This window comes from Ochotona princeps, chromosome 16 (genome assembly GCF_030435755.1).
Source record: "Ochotona princeps isolate mOchPri1 chromosome 16, mOchPri1.hap1, whole genome shotgun sequence".
Classification (NCBI taxonomy): Eukaryota; Metazoa; Chordata; class Mammalia; order Lagomorpha; family Ochotonidae; genus Ochotona; species Ochotona princeps.
The window spans coordinates 53203308-53230645 of NC_080847.1; the positions used below are offsets into that span (position 1 = coordinate 53203308).

A 27338-nucleotide genomic window follows, 5' to 3' on the forward strand; every position below is an offset into this window, starting at 1 on the left:
AGACTACCCATCCACCCTGCCCCCCACTGCCTCCCTCCTCCCCCACAATCCAGGACCCTTCTCAGGGGTCCTCCCCGTCCTCCCCTATGCGCCCAGAGCCCTGGCGGGAGGGAAAAGTAGGGGAGGGACAAGAATTGAGGATGAGGGTGAAGGGGCAGGGGGGAGGGCAAGGGCAGGGGATGGGTTAAGGAGGAGTGTGTGATGTCAAGCAAAAAAGACAACATTAGACACGGATGCTGAGATGGCGTTTATCGCGGCAAAAAAAGGTGAAGTCGCCGAGGGAGAAGGGATGGGGAGGCGGCAGGGGTGTGTGGGGGCCGGGGGTGGGGTCCATGGAAGCTAATACATGGTGCGCTAGGTCACACAACGGACACCGGGTGGGTGGGTGGCTGGGCGTGGCCCGGGCATGGCGATGGCGGAGGGTAGGGAGGAGGGGACGGTGGGCGAGCCTCCGGGGGTGGGGTGGGGGGTGGCGGTGGCGGTGGTGTGGTAGGGAGAGGGTAGGCGGCGTCGCTGTGTGTAGAGGATGAAGGGTCAGTTAGAGCAGTTGAATGGAAGCACTGGAGGCATGGCGGCCTTCCCAAAGGGGGATGGGCGGGTGGCAGGTGCCGGCCCAGGGGCTGTGGAGAGCCGAGGGCCCCTTAGTGGTCCTCCAACTTCTGAAAGGCAGGGGAGAGGCCTGGGGTACCCCCCACCACCCTCACAGAAGGACTGATGTGTCCTAGCTGCCCTCCTCCCCCACTTCTCTGCAGGAGAGGAAGGTTTCGAACCCATTTGGGAGTCCAAGGGAGTGGGGGAACGGAGCCATCCCCTGCCGCGCCTCTCCCTCCTCTCCCTCTGGCCTGAGGAATGCAGGCTACCACCTAGGGATGCTTAGAGCGCTGAAGGAGACCAGGTCAAGGGGACCGTGACCGACCCGCCCTGGGGAGTGGGCCATGCCTCCATGCCTCCATAGGCCTGAGATGCCAACACAAAGGGGTGGGGTGGGGAAAGAGGACTCCCCAGGAGCCCTGGCTCAAACCCAGTACAAAAGTGACTATTTACAACGAAGGCGTGGGGAGCGCACGATGGGGGTGGGGTACGGGGGAGGGACGGGGTCGGAGGGAGCGCTCCGCCAGCGGGAGGCCACGCCCCTGGGCCCACCTTTTAAAGGGACAGCCAAACAGCAAAGCTTTTTTTTTATAGAGGATCTCTATCCCGGGGGCAGGTGGCTTCCGGGGGGGGGGGGAGGGGAGGGGAGGAGTGGGGCAAGGGATGGGGTGCGGGTTGGGGAGGCATGGGCGGTGGGAGGAGATGGAGAGAAGGTAGCCACTGCCCCCAGCCTCCCTCCTCCCCCCACACCGGACACACAGTTTTCCGTGGGATGAACACAGAAAGGGTTAATCAAAAAGAGTTCGATGAGCGAGTCTGACGGTCGAGTGGGGCGGGCTGGAGCAATGAGGCCGCGCAGGTTCCGGTGGCCGGTGGTGATGGAGTCACTTAGAAGATGAGAGGTTGGTGGTTTTAAGGGAGTGGGATGGGGAGGGGGAAAGGGAGGTGGGTTAGGTAGTCCCCCAGTTATCTCTGAGAGATAAGACTAGCTGAGAAGGGATTAAAAACCGGCAACTTTGAGCACCACCAGCCCCGACGGAGAAGCCCCCCTTCCATCCCTGCGACCCTGTCCTCCTTCCTCCCCCCAGCCCACAGCTCCCAGAGGACCCTGAAGCTAACCACCCGCTGGGACACGCACAGTGCGGAGGGCTGGGTGTGGCGAGAGCCCCAGAGCCGCCTCCCGGCCCCCAGAGTGACCTCCAGTCCAGGCTGTCGCCACAGGCCACAGCTGGCGGCGGTTCCAGGCTGCGCGGGGCAGGTGCGCGAGTTGTCGCACGGCCAAGGCCAGCCTAGCTATCGCGACAGGTGCGCACCCACTCCTCAGCCAGGGAAGCCAAGCTGCCGTCCTCATGGCCACTCCAGCGCCCACCTGTGCTCACGCTCAGTTCCATCACAACCCTTGGTCCTGGTGTCCCAAGCACAATTGTCAACACCGGGGGGGTGGGGGGGTGGGAGACGCCTCTCCAGGGCTCCCGGAGAAGGGGGGGGTGCAGATGGAGACCAGCAGAACCCAAAGCAAGGGAGAAAAGGTATAACAGGGAGGGGGAGGCAAGAAAAACCAAGCGAGGAAATATTGGGGTGGGGGGTTGGTGGCCAATAAGGGAGAAGGAAGAATGCCACTGGGGGGGGGGGAAGTGGCATGACATTGTCCCAAGTATAGGTCCTCAAGTCCCCTAAGCTGACAATTAGCAAGCTCCTTTTGGGATACCCATAATTCCCACCTATGAGCCCAGTGCAAAGGTTAGGGTGGATAAAGAGGGCTAAGTGTGGCCTCCTGATCCCTGCCCCTATTAATTATTGCAGCAAAACCTCCTTGCCCATGTGGAAATGGCTGGGACAGGGCAGAAGGTGGCGGCTGGGCAGGCTGGCTCAGAGCTCAGCGGGGCAGGGGGTGGATTTGGCACATTGGCCCCCTCCTTCTAAGTGCTTCAGGGTCCTTCTCTCACGTTCAGCCAGTCCCCCCTTGGGCCAGCAGAGGAGGGGTAAAACTGGTCACCCCCCATTCCCAGTTTCTATGGATTTGCTCAGAAGGAGGCAAACGGGGTTGTCCCTAGCTGGTGGAATTTGGGGTGGGGGCCTCCAAAGGGGGAGGGGGGAAAGGCTAGCTGAAAAGGAGAGTTCTTTTTTTTCCTTTTTTTTTTTTTTTTTTTACAAAGATTCTAAGAAAAATTCGGGGTGGGAAGGGCTGAGGAAAGAGGACCTGACTTAGCCCAGCATCCACAGACTTTCTCAAAGCCTCCTGGGGGTCATTCCCCGCCTCCCGAGTTGGTGGCCCCTGGCCCTGTTCCTCTCCCATCAGCCCAAGGTCCACCCCCCCACCCCATTCCTGCTCCCCGGGGCGGCTCAGTTCCAGGGAAGTTTGGCACTTTTTTTTTTCTAAATGGGGGAAAGGGGCCAGAGAAAAGAGGAGGAAGACAGACTGGACAGATGGCCATGGGAGCCACAGCAAGAAGGGACAGGAAGGCAGACAGAAGGCAGAAGGTAGTGGAGGCTGGAGGGTGGATGAGAGGGGCAGAAGGAGACAACTGAAAGTAGCAAACACCAAGTACCTAGCAGGTGCCAACAGCAGGGTGCCAGGCAGCCGCTCAGACTCATTGGCCAGCGGGGAGGTGGGTGGGTGGGTCTTCAGTAACTCCACCCTTCCCGCCCCCAGATTAGTGTCCCCTCTGGACAAACTGTAGCAAAGAAGACTGAGGTCAGATTGTAGAAGGGACCATCAGGGGACAGTAAATGTGGTAAAGTTTCCCCAGGGGGAACTTCCACAAGGGGAAAAGGGGGTGTGGTTCCCCACTCAGCAATGTGGTGAGGGAGCTAGCTCACCGAGCTGCCTTTTGGATAGCCCTGGCTGGTAGGAGGGAGGGGGATATTGATAAATGAGAGGAGGGAGGGGACTGTCACACAAGACACCCCTCCTCAAAGGGGAACACTTTCCAGGAGGCCCAGCCTCTAGAGATGTTGTCTGTGGGATGGGGAGTGCTGGTCCCGGCTGATTGAGACCAAGCCACCCCCTTTTCCCCTTAAGGATTGGTTGATGGAAAGTGGCTGCCAAGCTGAGGATGCAAATGATATGCAAATGACTCTTTCTATCCTAATCCACTCCCTCTCCCAGACCTGGCCCCTCCCCACCTTCTTGGCTTCTGCCCCGGGCTCATGGGGGCCTGGGAGGTTGGAGGAGATAGTCCAGCTGGATACTATAATACTCAGTGTGCGCAGGGGGAGAGACCAGGAAAATACTGCAAGGTCTTTGGAAAGGAGGAGAGGAGCCATGGCCCATAGAGCCCCCTCAATCTCCGACCCCGAGAGCCCCAACTGTAGAAGATATGTACAAAGTTACATCAGGGATTGTTTTGGCACTCAAGATCTCCATCTGGATTCAGAGTGGAGATGAAGGGTGGGGGCAGCAGCAATGGGGCCGGGAGGCAGAGGAGTGGGGGACCTGCACCCCCAACCCCAGAGATGTCAAGGGCATGGAGAAAAGTCACCCCAGAGCCCAAGCTACAGCCTCCCCTCAGGTGGAAGGGTTGGGGTGGAGATTCAGTGCAAGGTACCTCGAAGGCTATTGCTTTCTAGGGAGTTTTCACATTTTGATTTTGGGGGTGGCTCTCTAGCAAGGGGTGGGGGTGGGTCTCCCAGGTTTTAGGGGTGGGATTTCCCCCAAAGCCATGGAGAAGATATGAGTCTGGAAGACCTAGGATGCAGGGTGGGGGAAACAGGTGGGAGAGAGGGGTGGGCACGGGGTGCCCTTCCCCCAGAGATGCTGATGATGGAGCCAGGGTGCCACAGCCTCCCTGCTGTGGAGGGAGAGTGGAGGTGGTCTCCAAGGGTGGAGGGGAGGGAAGGGAGAGATTTCAACTATCCTAGTCTATAAGGGTTGTCAGGCCCTGCCATCTACCAACAGGGTCCTTAGCGCTGCCCCTGGCCACAGTGCCTGGCGAGCCACTCCCATACCAACTCTCAGCCGTGCCCAAGGCAGTCACACCAGAACACTCTGATCTGCCGACGCCACCCAAGCATGCCAGCTGGCAAGAAGCCACCAAGCCACTGGAGCCACAGACCACAGGGGGACCCCTAGCCACGGCTCATGGACCTGTACCCCAGGCCCCCACTGGCCTGGTACAGTGATCAGTCTGGCTCACCAAATTCAATAAACAAAGCTATGCAGCCACAGGCCAACATGCAAGAGGCAGCAGGGACCTGGGGGGGTTCTGTCACCTCGGTTCTCTCTGCTCTATCTCCTGCCCCCGACACCCCAGAATTAATGTGACTGCATGGAGAGGACCCCAATAGTATATTTTTTTCCCTTAGAGTCCTCTAGATTCAAGTACTCCCCAACCAGGCCAACACTCAGCAAAAGGGTCCCTGGAGAAGGGTGCCCACCACCTGCCGCTGCCTCCTCCATATGTGCATGCAGCCTCCCACTGACGTCACAGAACGTGAGGAGGAGGTGCCAGGAGTAACCACCAAGGGAGAGCACACAGAAGTACCTAGCTCTTGGGGCCACCAGAAATGACCTCAGGGAATCCCTGCTTCTGGTGATGTCACACGGAGCACCGGAAGCGCGTGGGAAAGTACTTGGTGACATCACACCAGGCACCCTCCTTTCTATTTCTCTAGTCCCAGGAGCCGCATGTCAACCTCTGGCAAGCGCCTGCCTCACAGCACTGACCCAGGCCTAGAGCTGGCTTCATCCCCAGTGGCCTGGTTCTGCTCCCCCCCCCACCCCACACACAGCCTGATGAGGAAAGAGTGAAAATCCACTGTCCCCCAAGAAGGGGTGACTCCCGTGGTGGGGGTGGAGTGGGTAGGGTAGCTAAGAAAACCCGGGAACTTAGATTCCTGCACCAAAGGCCCTGTCCCAGCTCCCACTGCTGCCCTGGAATGGAAAGCCGAGAAGGTGGGGCACTGTTTTTGTTGTTGTTTTGGTGGGGGGAGCCCCTCATTCCAGGTGATGTAGAGGCTCCCTCCTCCTCCCAATAGAAATAAAAACTTCAAACAAAGGCAAGAGAGGAAGAATCCTTACCAAAAGAAAAAAAGAAAAAAAAAAAACAGAAAAAAAAAAGGAAAGTGGGGAGGGGAAGAGAAAAAAGTGGAGGGAAAGAAAGAGAAAATAACTCTTTGTTTTCTATTAAAATCAACAAAATGCAATATATACAGATATCACACAGACCTGGGCCCTGGGAGAGGAGGGGGAGGCCTGCTAAGCCCAGGGAGGGAGGGAGGGCGGAAGGGGTCAGTTCCCGGCTGGGGAGGGGGCTTCTAGCCCTGCCTCCCAACCTCTGTCGCTCAATCCTGCCTATGACTACCAGAAGGGGGGAGTGCAGTCGGCCTACCCTGCCCCTGCCCCAGCCCCAGCCCCAGCGGCGCACGAGGATCCCAAGCTGAGGTCAGGAGCTGGGAGGAGGAGAGGGAGGAGGAGGAGGAGAGAGGGAGGGAGGGAGGGAACACGCGCGCAGGCCTCATCCCACTTTTTGGGGGTTTGAGGCCCTCACCCCCTGCTCGTAGGTCACCCGCTGGCTGATGAGGTATTGAGCGGCTTGCGTGGCCGCGGGGCTGCCCGTGATGGTGACCCGCCGGTTCCGCGTGCCTGGCAGGAACTCGCCCTTCTTGGAGATTTGGATGCGGGCGCCTGTCAGCTCCTGGTACTCCACCAGCGTCTTGCCCCCTTTACCCAGGATGGCGCCCACCAGGTTCTCAGGCACCGCGATCTCCACCAGCTCCTTGGCGCTCTCGGCAGCCAGCTTCTCCGCTGTCAGGAAGCCACCTGCTGCACCTGCTGCCGCGGCGGCTGCCACCAGCGGGCCCCCTCCGCCGCCGGCCGCGCCGCCGGCCCCGGCTCCGAGGTAGCCGTTAGCGGCCGCGGCCAAGGCAAAGGACCCCAGGGCTCCAGGGGGCGGGGGTGGCGGCGGGGCAGCTCCTCCGGCTGGCCCGGCCCCCGCCTCACCCGCGTAAGAGGCTAGCAGGTTGGCGGCTGCGGCCGCGGCGGGGCTGGCACCTGCGGCCACGGCCGCCAGGACGCCCGAGGCGGCGGCCGAGTTGAGGCCCAAGCCCAGGGAGTTGGTGTTGTAGCCGTAGCTGGCTAGCGTGTTGAGCGCCGTGCTGATGGCCAGCAGGTCGGTGCCTGAGAAGGCGGGCAGGGCTGCGGGGAAGGCGCCCACTCCGGCCAAGCCGGCGGGGCCCAGCAAGCCAGAGGCGGCGGCGGCTGATGCGGCGGCAGCAGCAGCGGGCAGCACGTCGGCTGGGCTGGCGTACGGTGAACCGGTGGGGTTGGAGTTAGCCACGGGGCCAGCTACGTTGGCGTAGCTGATGTTGAGGCAGCTGCTGCTCTGGGGGTCTTCCTGTACCTTCTGCACGATGGCGCTCACGGCCTTGTGCACCTGCTCCGGTTCGCCGCTGACCGTCACCACACGCTCCTGGAGGTTGATGCCCTCGGGCTTCTGGGACAGCTGCACCCACGCACCGGACTGCTCCATGACGGCCTTCACCGTTGCGCCCCCCTTACCGATGATGAGGCCGGCCGTACTGTTGGGGACAATCAGCTTGGCCTGAGAGGGAAGCAAGAGAGAAGTTTTTTACGGTGGCCATCTTGAGGTTGCAGCATGGGAGGGCAGCTCCTGGTTGCTGTACAGCCAGACCCAGCTTACCCATTGGCATACACCAAGTGTCCCCGCCCCCGGGGTTGTGCAAAGTTGTTACAGTGGAAAGGAATTAGTCAAACTTGCTACAGTAAGATGGGAGTTGGTCAGAGTGGTTGACACACTCTTAGGATGCCCACATTCCTTCCTCTGCTTCTGATTCAACTTCCTGCTAAATTGCCCCTGGAAGCCCTGGGATGGCTCAGGGCTTTAAGTCCCTGTCATGCATGTGGGGAAACTAGAATTGAGTTCTGGGCAACTGGCTTTGTCCTGCCCCAGCCATGACCACTGCAGTCATTTGGGGAGTGAACCCAGCAGACAGAAGGTCTCTCTCTGTATATAGATCTCTCTTCCTCTCTTTTGCTGTGACTGCCTTTCAAATAAATAAATAAATAAATAAATAAAGTAAAAAGAACACATTAGAAATATTGAAGTATTTCCTCAGTGGATGATAAATGAACAGCTAATATTCTGGATCTTTTCAGTAACACTTTAGCACACTTGGTCCCATGTGCTCAAAATTCCCAGTACCTCCCCTGCATCCAATGGCTGAGCCAATGGGCTCCACTAGGATCCTGCTTTCGGGCCTGGCGGTGTGACCTAGCGACTGGGGTCCTCGCCTTGAACGCACCGGGATCCCATATGGGTGCCGGTTCTAGTCCCGGCAGCTCCACTTCCCATCCAGTTCCCTGCCTGTGGTCTGGGAAAGCAGTTGAGAACAGCCCAAAGACTTGGGACCCTGCACCTGTGTGGGAGACCCAGAGGAGGTTCCGGGTTCCTGGCTTCGGATTGGCGCAGCACCGGCCGTTGGGGTCACTTGGGGAGTGAATCATCGGACGGAAGATCTTCCTCTTTGTCTCTCCTCCTCTCTGTATATCTGACTTCGTAATAAAAATAAATAAATCTTTAAAAAAAAAAAAAGGATCCTGCTTCCGGCTTGCAAGTGTCCTTGCCTTTGCCCTGTCCTATAATCCCAGCAGACTCTTTACTATTCTCACTTTTTTAAAAAAGATTTATTCATTTTATTACAGCCAGATATACAGAGGAGGAGAGACAGAGAGAAAGATCTTCCATCCGATGATTCACTCCCCAAGTGAGCCGCAACGGGCCGGTGCGCGCTGATCCAAAGCCGGGAACCTGGAACCTCTTCCGGGTCTCCCACGCGGGTGCAGAGTCCCAAAGCTTTGGGCCGTCCTCGACTGCCTTCCCAGGCCACAAGCAGGGAGCTGGATGGGAAGTGGAGCTGCCGGGATAAGAACCGGCGCCCATATGGGATCCCGGGGCTTTCAAGGTGAGGACTTTAGCCGCTAGGCCATGCTGCCGGGTCCACTATTCTCACTTTGAGGCCCAAGAAATGCAACAACTTGGTCCAAGGTCATCCTGATAGTGAAGGAGCTAAAACTCAGTCTACTGAATTCCTGGTGCACTGGGCTCTCCCACTCTGCGATGTGGACTTCCCACTGAACCCCTCTCTTTGTCTTTGGATATGGGAGGAATTGGGTCCCGTTCACGTCTCCAAGTTCTAGTTCCAACCCCCAATGCTCAGAGTCTGACTGTGTTTGCAGATAATTAGGTTAGAATGAAACCATGACAGTGAGACCTTAATCCATTGTGCGTGGTGACCTTAGATGAGGACAAGACACACACAGAGGGCACAGCATGTGGGGACATGGAATGAAGACAGCTTGTAAATATGCCCATGCTCCCAAGTCGGCTGGTCACCAGCCAGTCTGCGGTATGAACTTCGTTGTCTTCTTTGAGAAGTGAAGGCAGACAGCATCACACCTTCCGCCTGAAAAGGCAGGTGTTAAATGTCTCCGAGACCAGAAGAGTGCTCACTTACTAACAGCACAGTCTCACCCTTCGACCATCTGTCTGTCTTGGGCAGCTGCAAATCTGGTCATCTTTTAGACTGATGTGTTGGAGAGAGACAGAAAAGATTCTTGCCCTTGGTTCATTTCCCAAATTCCCACAATAGTGGAGGCGGAAGTCAGGAGCTAGAAACTCAATCCAGGTCTCCCATGTGGAGGAGGGCCATGCAATTCGTTGAGCCATCCCTGCTGCCTTCCAGGGTTCCCATGAATTGGGAGCTGTAGTCGAGTGCCAGAGCCAGGGATTCTTACTATGGAGCAAAGGCATCTTACCCACTAGGCTAAAGACTCCCCTCCAACCGCATTAACTTTAATTCCAGCGGGGGATATTTTAAAACTCATTGGCTCCTTTCTCATTTCCAGGAGCATTTCAATGCATCAATTCCCCCTCAAGACACCCCAACTCAGACCTGTAACTTGAGCCACCGTCTCTCTACGCCCAAGTAGCCTCTAGGTATACTGGGGTGGGACGGGGGTGGGGTGAGAAATTTGTAAGTCCAATTTTGGTTGCTGCAAAGACTAGGGGGATATGTGAACACAGATTAGCTGTTGGGGACTGCATCCCGGGACCAAGAGCAGTTGTCACAACAAAGAGGCATTCCAGGTCCCACACAACTGCGATACCCTGGACAGTGATGTTGCATACAGCTAGATTTCTGAGCCCGAAATGGAATCAATTCTTCTTCTTATTGTTGTTGTTATTGTTGTTGCTTGATGTTAAAACCTACTATAATGTCCAGGAATGACGCTATCAGTAGACCAAGGCAAGTCCATACTTTGCCCAGATCTGAATCTTCCCAGAAGCTGTCATCATTTCAGAAAACTTCAACATCAGCACTAGTGTAAAGTCCCCATCATTGTGTGTTGTAGCCGTCTCCCTCGGCCAGGTTCAGGTGCAGGAAGCCAACTACTTCCTTGTTCCTTCTACTCTTTTGTATATTACAGTTCATCTTATTTAGGGCAGGTGCTTCCAGTTCCAGCTTGCTGCTAATGCACACCCTGGAAGGCAGCCAGGTGATGGCTCAAGAGGCAGGGTCCCTGCCTCCCATGTGGCAGACCTGGATGGAGTTCCTGGCATCCAGCCTTGGCCCTCAGCCATCAAGGGCGTCGGGGAGAATGAACTAGCAGATGGGTACTCTTTCTCTGTCCCTGTCCGACTCTCAAATATAAATGTATAAATCATCTTATAGCAAGTCACCTTCCTTTTCTCCATTATTAAAAACAAAAAGTTTCATGGATAAAGAAAGTGTGGCATAGCCACACAAAGGAGCATTATTTGGCAACACATCTAAATGAATCAAATCCTGACCTGATACATGCTGCAAACACAAGTGAACCCAGAGAATATTCCACTCCATCACAGAAAACCGCATCCATTTACATGAATGCTCAGAAATCCACAGAGACAAAGTGAAAAAGTGGTTACCAGGAGATGGGAGAGGATAGAGGGTGTCAGCTACAGGGGTGGAATTTCTTTTGGGGGGTGACTGAAATGATTCCATTTATACAAATCTCCAAAATGGGTCAATCTAATGGAAACAGAAAGTAGCTGAGAGGTGATGGGAACCAGGGAGGGGGTGAGCTGGTGAGAGCAGTTGAGTGGTGATTGATAAAGTGCAGAGTTGTCTTGGGAGAGGTAACGGAGATGTTCTCCTGTCAGCTGTTGCGAGGGATGCAAAACTCTGAACACTGTAAAATCTATGGTGAAGGACCCATATTCAGAGATCTCAATAAAACAATCCAGGGCTTGTGCAGTAGCCTAGTGGCTAAGGTCCTCACCGTGCATGTGCTGGGATCCCAAATGGGCTCCAGTTCATGTCCCGGTGGCCCCACTTCTCACCCAGCTCCCTGTTTATGGCCTGGAAAAGCAGTCAAGGATGGCCCAAACCCTTGGGACCCTGCACCCAAATGGGAGACCTGGAAGAAGCTCCTGGCTTCTGGTTTTGGATCGGTTCAGCTCTGCCCATTGTGGCCACTTGGGGAGTGAATCAGTGGATGGAAGATCTTCCTCTCTGTCTCTCCTCCTCTCTGCATATCTGACTTCCCAATAAAAAAAAAATAAAACGGTTAGAAGGTTTAGGGATGTAGATTTGTTTTATTTTTTTTACTAATTTATTTTTTGCAAAGTTAGATATATATATATAGAGAGAGAGGAGGAGAGACAGAAATATCTTCCGTTTGATGATTCACTCCTCAAGTGAGCACAATGGCTGGTGCTGTGCCAATCCGAAGCCAAGAGCCAGGAGCTCTTCTGGGTCTCCCACGAAGGTGCAGGGTCCCAAATCTTTGGGCTGTCCTCAACTGCCTTCCCAGGCCACAAGCAGGGAGCTGGATGGGAAGTGGAGCTGCCGGGGTACGAACTGGCTCCCATATGGGATCCTAGCACGTTCAAGGCAAGGACTTTGGCCACCAGGCCATGGGGCCAGGCCCTGTAGGTTTGCTTTATGCATGGCCCAGGAAAGTCCTTGTCAATTGTCACAGCCTCTCTCCCTACACGTATGCAATAAGCGCGTGGTTTGGCAGCTGGTCTGTAAGATCCTAGTGACTGGTACCATAGGAAGCCCTTGGTCCATGCAGAGTTCTTGTTTACACAGAGGGAAAGCTCCAAATCCTAGTTTCCTGTGAACTGTGTGACCTCAGGCAAACGTTTTTAACTTTTGTATGCCTTCGTTGTCCTTGCTTCCACATTAACACCACCGTGCTTCACCCGGCTGGTTATTCAACTAAAGCACCACCTCACACCCCAGAATCCCAGCACCCCACAATGACACAACAGGTAGAATCACAGACTAAAACACAGCCCAGATTCTTGCAATCCTAGAGCCAACGCACTGCTCAGAAAGACCCGAGATGACCACACTAGGAAATTTGCAGAAACTGTCAAATATTAAAGCAACAACAAAGCCCCCGACAGCTAACACAGTGCTGGCCACATCCCTAGGCACTTTGTCCTCACAACCTCTTGACAAAGGCACTATTACGACCCTGCTTTCCAGGCTAGGAAATGGAGGCAGCAAGGGGTTAAACAAGTTGAGTCAGGTCACATAGGTAGTGGCCAGTACAATCAGGATTCATCTGAGATTCTCTCTCCGAAACTTTGATTCAGTGTTTTCAGGCTGGAACCCAGGAGTCCGGATTTAAGCTAGGGCTGAAGATCGGCTGATCTAGCCTAGATATGCAAACTTGTGATCCTCAGGCCACTGACAGCCTATTTGTTTGAATTTTGTAGTGTTTTTAAAACTGAGCTGGGGGGTGGTCATGGTACAGTCACCTGCAAGAGCAGCATCCCATGTGAGTACTGAGAGAAGTCCTGGCTGCTCTACTTCCCATCCAGCTTTCTGCTAATATGCCTGGGAAAGCCACAAAAGATGGTCAAAGTCTGTGAGCCACTACACCCATGTGGAAGACCTGGAAGAGGTTCCTGACTGGCTCAGCTCTGGCCACTGCAACCATTCAGGGGGAGTGAACCAATGAATGGGGGATCTCCCTCCCTCTCTCTATAAAATCTGCCTTTCAAATAAAAATAATCTTGAAAAAACAAAACAGTAACAAGAGCTAAAAATTGCTGATAACTTTCTATGTAGCAGGCATACGCACCAAGTACTTTTCAAACATCACTGACTATTAACCGCCATCCGTATGTAGGTACCATAAATAATCTCATGTTCCAAATTTCTAAGTAAGGCCTGGAGAAACCAAGACTTGTGCGCAAGGTCACCCAGGAAGTTCAGTAGGATTCAACTCCACAGCTGACTCTTTCTTTGGACCCTCTGAATAATAAGGCATAGGGGTAAACCTTGGTTCTATTTCTTGTTCATGGAACTGTCTCAGAGGTCCTGTGGGAGGTAGTGGAAGACTCAGGAACCGATGCTGGTGCCGATCCCACTTCTCCTGAAACATCCACAAACCCTTGCCGAACCCTGAGTCCCTGGAGGCTACGAAGAGGCAGAAGAAGCGCAGATGCGCTCGCCTTGGAATCCATGGTGGGAACACCTTGGGCAGAGGTTCTGTGGGGTGCGAGCAAAGGAGCGGCTTCAGCACCAAGGACAGCGGCCGCGCTCCGTGCCCCGAGTTCGTGCGGCTTTGGGGTGGGGTGGGAGAACGACCCAAAGCTACCGAGGACTCCTGAACCTGGGGGAGACTGAGGCGTATGTGGTGTCCGTCTCACCTCGGGGCGACGACAGGACTCGACAATCCCGGATTCCTCGGGACCTGCTTCTAAGTGCTAGACATTCAGAAAGCCTCGTGGACCCAGGCCCCTTTCGCCTCGAGTGCTCGAGTATTCTGGGGGAGGATTTAGGGGCAAAGGCCAAGGGCACAGAAGACCCGTGCTCCGCTGACGCGGTCAGCATCGCACGCGTGCGCGGGCGCGGCGGAGGTTCCGCCCCGAGGACACCTGGTCCCGTGCGCGCCGTCGTCATGGCAACCGCAAGGCCCCCGGAACGCCATTGGCTAGCTGCCCCATGACACGCCCCTTCCGCCCCGCCCTCCTCCCACCAGCCTGAATCAGGGTAACAAAAGATGCTGCCCTTTTCCCTTCCTCTGCTTCCTACCGAGGCACAGAGGAGGAGAGGCCCCGTGGGGACGGAGGGTGGAGGAAGAAGGAAAGACTGCCCCTGGTTAAACCCTGGGATGAGGCTGAGCAGTTGCTGAGGTCACTTCCGATGAGAGCAGGAAATGGGAGGCAGGTTGCTGGGAAACACAAGAGGGATGAAGTGGAAGGGAGAGGAAGGATGGATGAGCGGGGAGTTTGGGTCACAGTCCTCCAGACCTTCTCCTTCCTTATGAATCAAGCCCTCTCCCTGGGGTCTGGAGGTTTAGAGGAGCTAACGGAGCTCCTTGCCGTTAGTATGTATTAGTTTAAAAAAAAGGACACTTTTACTCAGGTCGGTGGGCATTTAGCTTTGTGAGACAAAACCCCAGCCCCACACCACCGTGCCTGGGTCCAGCTCCTGGTCCCAGCTTCCTGCTCGTGAGCAACCAAAGGGGCAGGCAGGGTTTGTGCCTCCCAGGAGGGAGCCCTGGGTAGAATCTCTGGCTTCTCCTTCCGCTCCACACTGGCCCTGGCTGGGGCTAGCACTGGGGGAGTGAACCAGCAAAATGGGAGTGATCTTTTCTCTCTCTTTCCTTGAAGTCAGTCACAACAGCGTGTCCTGGCATTTGTCCCGGTCATGCACACCCGTGGAGTTGGGGGCGGGGTGAGGTACAACAGTATGGGAAGTGGGTCTTGGCCGGGACTTAGGCACCCTCACTCCCTGTCCTCCTGCCGAGCTGACCTGTTTGGCTCTGTCAGGGTTCATCGTGGTTTGGGGTTGAAGAATGTTGACCACTTCAGGCTTGGTCATCGCTTGTGGGATTTCTCGAACCTTCTCGGCAATAAAGCTGTGCACAGCGTTCAAGGCCTCGGCCGTGCCCTGTACTAGACATACCCGTTCTGTGGTTCCTGTGGAGTAAGGGAGAGAGGATGAGCATTCATCATCAGGCAGGAATGAGGGCCCCCCCCAACTCCGCCTTCAAACCAGCCCAGGAGATGGGAGAAGGATGCCTCAGTGCCTTGCGCTGTGTACCAGCGGCGCTGGGCAGGGGGAGCCAGGGCTCAGCTGCCTCTTCCCCGTTCTTGCTGGCTCCCTGGTTACCTTGGTAACCATTCACTCACAGCTCTCCTCCCTCCCTCCTCCCCCTCAGCCCCAACCCCTTCTAGAAGCCCAAGAGCTCAGGCCTGCACTGGTTGCCACAGTAACTGGAACCCCCTTATCGGTCTGGCTGGCCGGGTCCTCAGCCCACCCCCAGGGGGACGAGGGACGAAGCCCCGTTGCTATGGCAACCCCATGAAAGCCTGCAGCGAAGGCCTCTAGGCTTTTGGAGAGGATGGGGAAGGGATGGGGGATGGGGGAGGCAGAAGAGAGAGGCCAGAGTGTCTGCCCGGACCCACCAGATGGAGGGCTGAGGAGGGCGGGGGAGGGCAGGGGAGTGGACGGGGTGAGTAGGTAGGGACTGGGGGGAGTCAAAGGCAACTCCCTCGTAGAGTGGGGACTGAGGGACTGGGAGAGAAGGGCGGGGTGGGCCACCCTGTGGCTGGACAGTGTCCAGATCCAGTCCACGGCTGCACCCTGGGCATCCTCCTGTGGGCCAGGGTTGGGGACCTAGGCTAGTGTGTTGGGATGTGTACCTGGGAGAGAGGTTCGGGGTGACACTGTGCCCAGAATGCGACTCCATGAGATTGTTTGCATGAGTGCAGTGTATGTATGTGTGTGTGCTTGGGCAGCCCAGCTTTGCGTGTGGGAAAGACCTCGGTGCCACGGCCAGGGTCCTATTTGTGAGACCTAGTTGAGTGTACTGGGGGGTCGGAGGGAACAAAGAATCCCATCGCGTGGCTGGGAGGTGTCCAGGCAATGAGATTGCAGTGTATGTGTGTGCGCACAGGTGTGAGTGAAAATGGACAGTCAGCCTTATTTCTGGTGTTGCTAGGACTCTGTAGTGAGAGCTGTGTGTGTGTGTGTGTGTGTGTGTGTGTGTGTACAGGCGTGAGTGAAAAGTGACAGCCTCATTTTCGGGTGTCACTAAGACTCTACGGTGGGAGCTGCATATGTGTGTGTGTGTGTGTGTGTGTGTACAAGACAAGCCCCTTTGGTGTGTTTGAGCATGAAGGGAGAGGGACAGCAGATTCAGTTGAAGCTGGATTGAATGCAAGATGGTAAATGTGTATGTGTGTCACTGCAAGACAAAGACCACTTGGCCATGAGTGGTTGCGGTGAGAAGCCGAGCGCCTTGACCAAGCCTGGGCCATGCCAGGTGCCTCTGTGACTGTGTCCCTGTCCCAGCCTGGGCCCGTGTCTGCAGGCCCCACACACCTCCTTGGGTCTGTGCAAAGTCCTGTGAAGGTATAGACTGCACGTGCTAGCCTGCCTATCCAGGACCCCTGGCTTGGCTGTCATCTCCCAGCCCTGCCACTTGTTTCAGTGTCCCTGACAGTCCCCACCCGCCTTGGGCCAGGAGCCTCACTCTTACCTCCCTTCCCCTCCCCGCCCCCAACAATGCTTTGGTCTGGGCCAAGGGTGAGTCAGCGTGCAGGCTGCCTTCATGTGGGTGTAAATAGGAAAGGGTGTGGGTTGGACTGGGAACTGAGGGACAAGAGGGAGGAGGGGACACCCCTCACAGAGAGACCGGCCCAGGGCCAGCAGCCTTCCAACTCTAGAAGTCTCAGACTCCTCTCCCGCTCCCACCACACACACCTTCCCTGGGGGCCCACCGGGGGTGCTGATGGGAAGAGAAAAGAGAACTTGGCTTAACCCAAGGACAACAGCTGGCAGTTATGCAACATGGAGCACAGACTTGTTCTGAGCTCTTCCCGGATTTCTGCTCACCTTCTTTCCCGTGGTGGCCATTACTACCGCTGTCCACCTGCTACCAACACTGACACCCAGACGGACCCTAGACTTGTCTGGGCTCACTCAGCCAGCCGCAGGATGCCTTCAGGGTTTGGAACCCAGGTGTCTGGTGCGAGACAGAGCCTGTGTTCCTTCCCACCACGACATCCTTTGCTGAATTTGGGGGTGCATGGAGGAATCAGCTCCATGGATGTGTGTTGGAGCGGGCAGCTAAAGAGTTCAGGCTGTTTTTTTTTTTCCTTTCTGGTATTTTTTATATTAAGGAAGAATCTATGCCAATGTAGGTGAGCCATCTCTTGAGTCTACACGCAGCATCAAGTGTATTATAAATCAATGAAAATGAAGAAAACCAACCAACAGCATCTCCTTGGCTTTCTTTTTTTTGCGGGGATAGGGAGGGTCAGGGATTTGCTCGATATAAGAAGGGACTTCACTGAGTAGGGGATGGGGAACCTGGGCGGACGTGGGATAGATAACTCCTCTTTTTGTACCAGTTTCTCCTGGCCCGACCTAGAAGGGTTGAGTTGGGGCTTTGGGGTCCACCAGTCAGTATATGTGCTGCCGAAGCGAGCACAAGGGGTCCACCAGTCAGAAGGGGACTCCTTCTGTGTGTCCTGCCCCTCCATGGGGTTTGCATCTGTCCATGGCACGCACCCAAGTGCAGCCTGTGGGAGCCCCACCCTACAGTCTCTGCACAGCTCCCCTGCTTGCTACCCTTCAGCCATATCAAAAAATTGCACCCCAGCTGCCAGACATAGTGGACTGACTTCCAGGAGTCCCCATCCTGCACTTCACCTAGCTCTGTCCTGTCCAGCTGGGCTTTTCCTCTAGGAAGCCCTTTCTGACTGCCCTGCCTGGTTGCCCGTCCTCTGGGCTATCCACCGCCCGCACACTGACCACTCCGGGTTTATCACCATCCGTCCGCACACCTGGACTGAGCCACCATGTCCCCATCTTTGCCTCCCCGCACAGGGCCATTTCCTATGTGGCTCGGCAGCCTGAGGAATGGGACCAGGATGGAGGAGGCTATAGCCTGCACCTGAGTCCGGACCAGCCACAGGCTGACAAACTTGCACCTTTCAGGAGAGGCGGGAGGGCCTGGGATCAGGATGGTGGTGTCCGTGGAGACCCTGGCTCTGGCACTCGCCTGATTGACACTCAGCCTGAGAGAATAACTGGGCACTACCGCTCCCATCCTCCAGGTTTCTCAGCTGCCTGTCCTGAGGCGGCAGGTCTGAGTTGGGGCAGGGACAGGAGGAAATGATGTGGCTCATGGCACAGAATGTGATCCAGGGGCAAGGGACCAAGTGTCCTCAGATGAACGTCCCCGCCAGAGAGGTATCTTGTGGGCTCTGGGGGTGCGGGGCAAACTGGGCCAGGGTGGCAGAGAAAAGGAGGGCATGAGCCTGGGTCACTAGAATGTTCTCTAAACCCCTTGCCAAAGCTGCTTAGTGTGATGAGAGGCAGGGAGTGGGAGGGGTAGATGTAGAAACAAGACGGAGGGAGGAGCAGGGAGAGAGTAAGAGAGAGAGAGAGAGAGAGAGAGAGAGAAAGTGCATTCTGACCCTGCAAGCACCAGCTCTGGTGTTTGACCTAAAAAGATCCCAGGGGATTAAGAAGGAACTAGAGCCAGTGCTGGACCACAGATGTGATTCCAGGGAGCATCCCTGGGTTCCCACATGTGGATGCCCAGACACTGGTCTTGGGAGGGTGAGATACTGAGAGAGACTACAGCGAGTATTGGGGGAGGGAAAAGATGGAATCAAGAAAGGGCTGGGTTTAGAGGGCAGAAAAACAAAACAACAAAACAGCGAGGGGGCTGAGATCCAAGGCTGAGAAGGGCAAGCAAAGGCCAGGGCCGGGCTTGGGCAGGGAAGGACCGTGCTCCCCAGGACAAGGGCAGAGCAGCCAGGGGCTGCCCAGGACGAGGTTTGAAGAAAGAGTGAGGTTTTGAGGGGTGGAAGGAAGAGAAAGAAGGAGGGAGTAGGGTGACAGCCCAGGAAGGAAAGAGGAGAGGGAAGGCAGACAGACGGACGGACAGATGGGCTGGGAGGCCAGGAGGCTATGAGGCAGAGCGAGATCAGGACAGAACCAAGAGCCAAGCAGAAAGAGGGGCAGGCAGAGAGAGGCCGGCGGGAATGGGAGCCGACAAAGTCAGAAACAGACCGAGGCACAGACACTGGAGGAATTGGAGAGAAGAAAACCAGTGGGACCAAGACTGGGCAAGTAGGGGGGACAGAAATCCATAAAGAGTTGTGCTGGGGTGGGGAAGGTGCTGTAACATGGACAGTTGGTCCCTAAGCTCAGAGAGGATCCCCTGGCACCTGCCTCCACTGCCCACCCCCCCTCCCAGCTCCTCCAGCTGACCCGAGGGGGCAGGTGTGTGGGAAGGGGACACATCTGCCAGCACACCATGCAAATGAGCTCATGAATATGCAGCAGGTCCATTGTCTTGCCCTGCCCCCACCCCCATCTGCTCAGCCAGGCCCCTCCAGCTGGGGGCAGCTCCATCTCCCTTAGGGGGAAGCAAGCTTACCCTCCTTTCCCTTACCTGCCCCCCACTTTCACTGCCCCTCTAGGGCAGCCCTTCCCCCTCTGCCAGGATGCAGATAGGAGGGGCTACAGGGAGGACAGGTCCAGGAGAGACCTGGGGCGGGCCTCACCGGGATAGAAATCTTTGGACTTGGAGAGCTTGATGGTGGCTCCCGTCTCCTTCTGCAGCTGCACGATGGTCTGCCCGCCCTTGCCAATGATGGAGCCCGCTGCGTAGCTGGGGATCAGCACCTTCAGGAAATATTCGCCTTCCTCTGCAGGAGTACACAGGGCAGAAGAGGGTCAGGTGGGGCGTCTGTGTGTACACTTGCACGGCGGGGGTTTGGTCTTCACCTTTGGAGTGCACCAGGCTGGAAGATGGGTACAAAGAACGGTCCTCTCTTCCTCCTTCCCCCTGTGTCCCAGCACCTGCTCCATGTGCCTGACCCAGCAGCTATGGATATAGCCAAGAAGCAAAACAGGCAAAGCTGCTTGATTTCACCAGCCAAGGAAGCATATAAGACCCAGAGAAACTTAACAAGTCAGCCCAGACAGGGTTCACCCTGCTCCACTCTGCGACAGTGGGGAGAGACAGACAATGCGACTGATGTCAGATGCTGGGAGGCCTAAGAGAACACAAAGAGGCAGGCGAGAGGATGTGGGAAGGCGACGGCCAGTGTTAGAGGGAGGGTGGCACTGCTCACCCCCATGGTGCACTGCACCTGACACAAACTCCACCTAACACTGCTCTGGGACTCCACTAACACTGCTCTTCGCATGAGGCTTTCATAGGGGCACTCCCAGGAAGGAGAGGCTTTGGCAAACTCTGTTTTACAAAGGAGAGGAAGAGGGCCTGGCGTGGTGGCCTAGCGGCTAAAGTCCTCGCCTTGAATGTGCTGGGATCCCATATGGGAGCCGGTTCTAATCCCAGCAGCCCGCTTCCCATCCAGCTTCCTGCTTGTGGCCTGGGAAGGCAGTGGAGGACGGCCCAAAGCTTTGGGATCCTACATCTGCGTGGGAGACCTGGAAGAAATTCCTGGCTCCTGGCTTCAGATTGGCTCAGCTCCGACCATTGCGGTCGCTTGGGGAGTGAATCATCGGATGGAGGATCTTCCTCTCTGTCTCTCCTCCTCTCTGTATATGTGAATTTCCAATATAAATAAAATAAATCTTAAAAAAAAAAAAAGAGGAAGAAAAGGTGAAGAACTCTCCCACCATTTGTTGGGGCTAGCAGCAGCCTGAGCTGCCACTGAGCCTGACCTGGGCAGGGGCACATGGGACTTGTGGCAGGAAGAGTGAGAGGCCTGTGTGTCAGGGCTGAGTGAGACAGCAAGCACAGCCTAGGAGGTGAGGAGAGGAGGGAAGGGAATGGGGAGTTAGGGGTTTGACATTGAAGGGCCTGGACTTTGGCCCCAGTGAGATGGGAAGCCCTGGCAGGTTGGCAGGGCTAGGGGCCCTGGGACGAGGTGCTTGTGGGTGGGGGGAGGTGGCTGCAGCCTGGGTGGGCAGGTGCAGGCAGGCTGGCCACCGCCACCACCACCCCTGCCAGAAGTGTTGTCAGCACTAGCCAGTACTCAGCCAATTAGAACGAGCTCTACTTTCCCACGAGAGGAGACTGAGACACAGAGAGAGCACCAGCCTAGATTGATGTTTAAAGATGATTCCAATCTCTTTCCACTCTTCCTGCTGCTGGAGAAAGACTGACAAGTCCCAGAGCAGCCTTGGACCTGGAGGCAGTGCCCGTGGTGGTTTGTGCAGCCCTGGGCTTTACCCTGCAACCTCCTGGCATGGCCCTAGCCTCTTAACCCTCTAACCAAGCTACCTGCCCCTCTACGTGCCCAAGGTAGGCGTAGACTTCTCAACACATTGCCATTGGCTGTTAAAACAGTTTCGTAGGTTTCGGCCTCCCCAATCTTGTTCCCAAAAAAGTTCCCACTAACCATCCCATGCCAGGGCCTTTGCAAATGCTGTCCGGCCTGGCACTGCCTTCCCCTCACCCTGAAACTCCCTTTGTCCTGTAGATCCCCAACCAATGCTGCAGCGTCTTGGGGAGCTTTCATTAAACCTTGGACTGGGATGGAACCCCCACTGCAAGCCTTCAGAGCCACTTATCCCAGGGGCTCGCTGTGGGCCACTGTCCACAGAGCTGGCCACGTGCCCTCTGGGGCTCATCAGTACACCTGGCAGAGGAGCAATAAGCCCTGGGCAAAGCAGGGGGAGGAGCCAACCTGAAACCACACCCCCCGGATTTGCCAATTTTCTCTTTCAAGCAAAGGAAGCCTTAAAGAAGAGACAGAGGAAGAGAGAAGTCTACTCTGGTTGAAATGGGGGGTGGGGAAGCCCCCTCACACCTGGCCTCATCCCTTGAAAAGTTCTGGGCTCTCTGATGGGGTGTGCAGCAGAGGGGCTGAGGAAAGGGGTTCAGACTTAAGGGGCTTCTCCAAGCTCAAGATAATCCTCTTAAAACTTGCCTAATCAGTCCATTAAGCCTATCAAGTCGTTAACCCCCCCAGGGGACCTTCCCATCCATCATCCTGCCCTCTCCTCCCTGCGGGGTCCCCCCTCCCCATCCCTACCCCTACACTAGGTTCAGAGATGGGACTCTTTATGCCTGGAAGGCTGAGAAAGATGGGGAGAGACTCCTCACTAAGCCTTGGTACTCCATCCCCTCTCTCCTTCTCCAAGCCGCTTCCTTCCCAGGAATTGAAGGCATCTGTGGTCTCTGAAGATAGCCGGAGAAGGCTCCTCCCCATCGGCTGCTCCTCTCCCTCGCACCTCCTCCAGCTCTGTCTAAGAATTTCCATATGGGCAGCCTCAGTTTGCTTATCTGGCCAATGGGACGCATGTGGCAGTCAGGCAAGGTGACTGTGATCACAGGAAACATGTAAGCAACCAAGGATGGCTCAAAGCAGAAGTGGCAGACACCAGAGCTGTCACTGTTAACAGAGAAGACCAGCGCACATTCAGTGCGCTGTAAACGGGAGGAAAAGCCTAAGGATTGGGGTTTTGGCAGCCAGCATGATGGCTCAACTGACTAATTCTCTGCCTTGCATGTGCCGACATCCCATATAGGTTCTGGTTCTAGTCCCAGCTGCTCCACTTCCCTCCCTGCTTGTGGCCTGGGAAAGCAGTCGAGGATGGCCCAAAGCCTTGGGACCCTGCACCCACGTGGGAGACCCAGAAGAAGCTTCTGGCTCCTGGCTTCGGATTGGCTCAGCTCTGGCTGTTGCAGCCACTTGGGGAGTGAACCAGTGGACAGAAGGGCTTTGTCTCTCCTTCTCTCTGTAAATACTGCCTTTCCAATAAAAAAGTAATAAATCTTACAAAAAATTTGGGGTTTCTGTTGAGGAGGCAAGAGTGTCATTCAACCCCCGCCCAAGCTCTCTCCCAACCCTGGCTTGCTCTAGCCGGCCTCAGGTCCCTCTGTCTCCACCCACTGTCCCTTCTCCTTTTCCCCACTCTCTTCCCTCCTTCTTCTAGCCAGCCCTTCCTGAAGCCCCCACTCTGCACCAGCCTGGGTGTGAGGTTCAAGGACACAGCAGGGACCCTTCCAGGCAAAGCCCAGCTCCTTGACATTCCTTGGCTACCCAAACGCTTCTGTGCGAAGTGAACGGCTCACAATCGCTGCTGATAACTGCCTCTTTCTCAACACAGGCTGTCAGAAAGGAAAAGCAGCTTGGGGGTCTCAGCGTCCCCTCCAACAGCTTCCACCTTGGAGTGCTCAGTGGTCCCCCCACCCCTCTTCGGGTGGTCCTCCTAGGAAATATGACCTCCCACCTGCAAAAACTCTGCTCAGAGCCTTTGCAGAATCTTCTTTCCTGTTGAAGCGGGAGATGAGCCCCTCCCCTAAGAAGCCAAACCTCTATTTCCCAGCCTGCCTTGTGGCTGGTACAGCCACAAGACCTCAGCTGAACTCAGAGCCCCAAGACATTACACAGCCCCCCTCCACCCCACGCCCTGCTGGAACCACTCCTGCCCTGCCTGCGACAAGGGTCTTCCCTTGGGGACTCCAGCTCCTTCTCCTGGCAATGCTGAGGATGGTCCCTGGAAGCCTGCCCATGAGTCTGCTTCCCTCTTGTAAACAGTCCCGGCACCCCCACCTCACCAAGGGGTGGTCTTTCCCTCCCAGTCCATTGGCCTTCCCCATGGCCTTAGCGCCCACCTGCCTCGGGGAGGTTTCTGGGAAGCTTCTGAAGCTCAACCAGCCCCTCCCCGTCAGCCATAAATAACATCTGTTTCTGCAGATTTGTAGTAAGAGTGTGGCCCATTTCACTGCTAGCACGCGTCATCCCTGGAAGGTGGCTGGCTTGGCCCTGGGCGATCATGAATGACGACAGCAGAGCAGAAGGCACGTGTGCTGTGGGTGTGTCTGTCATTGGGAGCCTAGAGGGAGCGCCACAGCTGGGGTGGTCCTTGGGACCCAGTGCTGCGGGAGATGAGAGAGGACGAGAGGACGAGGAGGCTGGGAGGTGATGCTGGTGCTGTCACTGGGATGTGAGTGTGCAGGATGAGGCTGCTGAGGAGGGGGGGCGTCAGGTGGGTGACGTCCTTCCACCAACGCTGGCCTTGGCTGTCTGGGTGAGAACCAGTGCGTGTTCTAGCAGGGGGTTGGGAGGTAGGTGTGATGGCTCTGGCTCAGTTGGTTGTGACCGTCTGAGAGAGGGGAAGTTCCCTGTAATGAATCACCAGGGACAGTGAGAACGGGACGTGCCAGTGTGGTGAGGGGAGCGATGATGATGACGCCGGTGCCTGCTGTGTGCCAGGTGCCAGTGCTCAGCCCATGCCCTGGGCTGCACAGACACGATCGATGGCAGCCAGCAGCCCAGACAGGTAGATCTCACTGTCCCCCATTTTCCAGACAAGGAGCCCGAGACTCACAGCAGTCTGTGACATGGCAATGAGTAGAGGGGAAACCCTGAAAGGTCTTTGTCTTAAAGAGTGAGGGGTGTTTCAGGAGCAGTCCATGGTGTTCCTGGTGGGCAGGGGGGAGCCGGGTAGGGGTGAGGTGTCTGCCGGGGGAGGGAGAAAATCTGTAGAAGAATCCTTTTTTCTTTTTCCCTGTATTTGTGGATGACAGAGGTGGGAAGGCAGTTGGGAGTTTTTGGAGGCTAAGACCACCGCAGCATGAGTAGCCACATCCGTTCCCAAGACCCTTTGTCACTGTTCCGCCAGAAGGCACTTATTTTTTTTCCCACTGAGTCCCTGTCTGGGACTGTCACCCAATCTCTTCTCCCAAGTCCTTTTCCCTCAGGGCCTTGCCTTTCTCCCAGCGGCACCTGCCGGCCAAGTCAACGTGCCCAGAGGAGTTGGTGTGAAGGTCATAGTGATCATCTCCCCCTCTTTGCCCCGTCTGTCCCCAGGGACAGGCAGGAGGGTCAAGCTGGCTGCTGAGGGCAAAGGCCTGACCTGTCTAGTCTGTCACTCCTGGCTGAGACACCCAGGAAAAGTCCCCATACCCATGTGAACCTCGGCAGCCTGATCGGAGCCTGGGGTTTGCTGTCATGGCTGCCCGCACCACCAAACGTGTCTTTCCCTCTCCTTGGCTGATCGCGGACCTTGGGTAAGTCACTCAGCCTCTCTGTGCCTTCCTTTGTCCAACAGGTGACAGAAGAGAACTGTAGTGAGAATCACACGATCCACTTTCCAGAACATATCCTGGCACACTGCAACGCGGCACCATCAACCATGCAACCTCACCATCAACCCTGCACATCTCTTGGCCTCAGTTTCCCCATGGGAACTTGAGAGATAGAGAACTGGGGTGGGGGAGAAGGACAGGAGGAAATGGTCTCTAAAGACGTGTCCCACTTTCCCCATGGCCGAGGGAGGCTGGAGGGTGCAGTGAGTAGGTGTACAAGTTGGGGGACTCAGGTGGCCTGGCCACCCCAGGAGCTTGTGTGACCTTGGGCCAGTGTTTGCTTTTCACATGGACCTACTCTACAGAGAGGAGGTGGAGGTGACAGTCATGTGTGTGTGTGGGGGGCAGTGGCAGCTGCACCAGCCATTCGCCTGATATGGAGCCCTCAGAGTTGACTGAACGGTTCCATCCCTTTAAGGGTGGAACACCTGCCCACAGGAGGGGAGCGGGGAGAACCCGGGACCTCCTGGGTCCTCCCAGCCTCTCTAGGACAAGGAATACCAGTTGGGGCAGGAACGAGGGAAGGAAGTTGGCGGGGACACATTCATGTGTGTGCTGGGGGTTGCTGTGGCGGGGGTGGGGGGAGCAGGAAGAAGGACAGGAAGTCCTCTCCCACCCTTCCCCCAACTTCCCTTTCCTCCCGTTTGTGATGGACACCCTGGCAGGCAGTGGGGCGGGGTTGGGGGGGCAGGAGAGCTACTGAGTTTTGTCCCACATGGATGGGACAGGCGTGACAGGGGAAGAGGCTCCCCGACCTCCCACCCCAGGCCCCTTTATGCTGTGTCTGGCTGAGAGGGCAGGGTGCACGGGGCCCAGGGCCATCTCTCTCCCATCCGGAGGAAAACGCCAGAGGAAGCTGAGGTTTCTGGCCCAAGGTGACCGTGGAGGAGGGGCCTGTCTGCTCTGGGGTCTCTCTCCATCCAAGGAGCTGGCAGGACCACCCCCCACCCCTAATTGATTGCCTGCTGCAGGGACAGGCACCTGGAGTTTCCAGCTGCGCTTCCCTTCCCTGATGTGCATGCCTGCTTGCGCACGCTCACACACACACACACACACACACACACACACACACACACACACAGACCCCCCCCCCCCGGCTCTCACCCATACCTCCCTCCCTCCACCGATATCACCCATTCAGCTGTCTGGTTCTCTCTCACACACGCCCTCCTGTGTGACACACCCACAGATGACCCTCCCATCTCTGGGGTCTCACATTCGACCATGACACACACACACACCTCTGGGTGTCACAGATCTGCCTGCCTGGGGTGTCCTCCCCTCTCCTTATTACACACCCTTGGGGCGTTTCGCCCACAAGCCTCCGCCCCTCCCTCCGCATACACCCACCTCTCCCCCACTCCGTTGTACACACCCCTTCTGATGTCACTGTCGCACACCTCATGTGTCACACCCAACCACAGCATCTTCAGTCACACCCACACCCTCTCCCTGTCACAGCCCATCCCCAGCATCTCCTGGTCTCCACCCTGCCCCCCAACACACTCGTGTTACCCCTTCCTCTGATGTACGCAGCCCACCAAGGCTCACACCCAGGGCCAAGCCCATTCACACACCCCCTTGCATGGCACACACACACATACAACACACACACACACACACACCCTTTCTTGCTCTGCCTCAGCCTCCTCTGGGGTGATGGGCACACACCTTCCCCTGTCACACTGGAGGGTCTCAAATATGGAGCCCAGCCCCTCTGATCTCACGCTTTTCCTTACACACACAACACATACTCAGTGTCATGGTGCTCTTATTTCTCAGCCAGGCTGTACAGGGCTGGCACTGACACACACACACACCTGTGCCAGCCTTACATCCTTCTACCTGGCTTTACACACCCACCCTTTCCTCCACTTTGCCCCCCACGCCCAGCACAGCAGGCGCCCAGTGCGGATCCTGTCCAGGGACCCTCACCCCAGCCTCCCTGAGGGACAGTCCTGGACCAGGACATCCCCGGGAAGCGGCTGGCTGGCTGGCTGACTGGCTGGCTGGCGGCTCCTGGTGCCCAGGCCTCCTGCCCTCCATCCCCTCCCCCCCGCCGGGACACGCAAGCCGGGAACACCCCTGCCCTGCCAGAGTCACATCACACACCCCTCAAGGACACGCGGACACCCGCCCAGGGGGACCCACGCCCCCCCTCATCCTCCGCGCCCCCCCCCACAAGGACACTTGCCACCCCTCCCCCCCAACCCCTCTCATCGTAGACAAAGCTCCCAGCCCCGGGCCGCCGCGAGGGGAGGAGGGGGTCAGGCCCCCTCCCCAACACTCCTCCCTCGTCGCCCCCCGCCTCGGGGAGGGGCGCCGCTGCTCTCCCCGGAGCCTTGCACCTGCCACGGTTGGTGGTGCTGGTGGGGAGGATGGAAAAGAAGCGAGGGCCTGTCTCCCGGCACCCCAACCCCGCGCCCCGCGCGTCCACCGCAGCCCCTTTCTCTCACCTCCCGTGTTGCTGCGTTTGGTGGAGACCACCTCGGGGGGCGTTTCGAGGGGCCTCTTGCGGGAATCCGGGGCCTCGGGCTCCATGGGGGGGGCCTGGGGCGGCGGCTGCTGCTGCTGCGGCGGCTGCGGCGGCGGCGGCGGCGGCTGCTGTGGCGGCGGCGACGGCTGCTGGGGAGGCTGGGGTTGCGGCGGCGGCGGCGGCGGGGGCGGCGGCGGCTGCGGGGCCGCG

At 56.8% G+C, this 27338-nt stretch overlaps 1 protein-coding gene across 2 annotated transcripts; it reads right to left on the minus strand.

The window, feature by feature from the left end:
• Window positions 1–253: 253 nt before the first annotated feature.
• Window positions 254–27338, minus strand: NOVA2 (NOVA alternative splicing regulator 2). Of its 2 annotated transcripts, XM_058674358.1 has the most exons (5): window positions 27109–27334; window positions 19146–19289; window positions 14371–14537; window positions 6081–7133; window positions 254–1478 (listed from the first exon to the last, which is right to left on the minus strand). In XM_058674358.1, the coding sequence occupies exons 1-5, from the start codon at window positions 27191–27193 to the stop codon at window positions 1476–1478; spliced, it is 1452 nt and encodes a 483-aa protein (XP_058530341.1). In that variant the 5' UTR covers window positions 27194–27334; the 3' UTR covers window positions 254–1475. The 2 variants fall into 2 exon arrangements, with proteins under 2 accessions (XP_058530341.1, XP_058530342.1); XM_058674359.1 differs by lacking the exon at window positions 254–1478 and having other exon boundaries at window positions 4950–7133; window positions 27109–27338.

Excerpts from the sequence above, each read along its gene's own strand:
- NOVA2 (XM_058674359.1), bottom strand. The coding sequence starts at position 27,193 with ATGGAGCCCGAGGCCCCGGATTCCCGCAAGAGGCCCCTCGAAACGCCC. Across the intron at positions 19,290-27,108 it reads CAAACGCAGCAACACGGGAG|AGGAAGGCGAATATTTCCTG; the intron begins GTGAGAGAAAGG and ends GTACTCCTGCAG. Across the intron at positions 7,134-14,370 it reads ACCCTGACAGAGCCAAACAG|GCCAAGCTGATTGTCCCCAA; the intron begins GTCAGCTCGGCA and ends CTTCCCTCTCAG.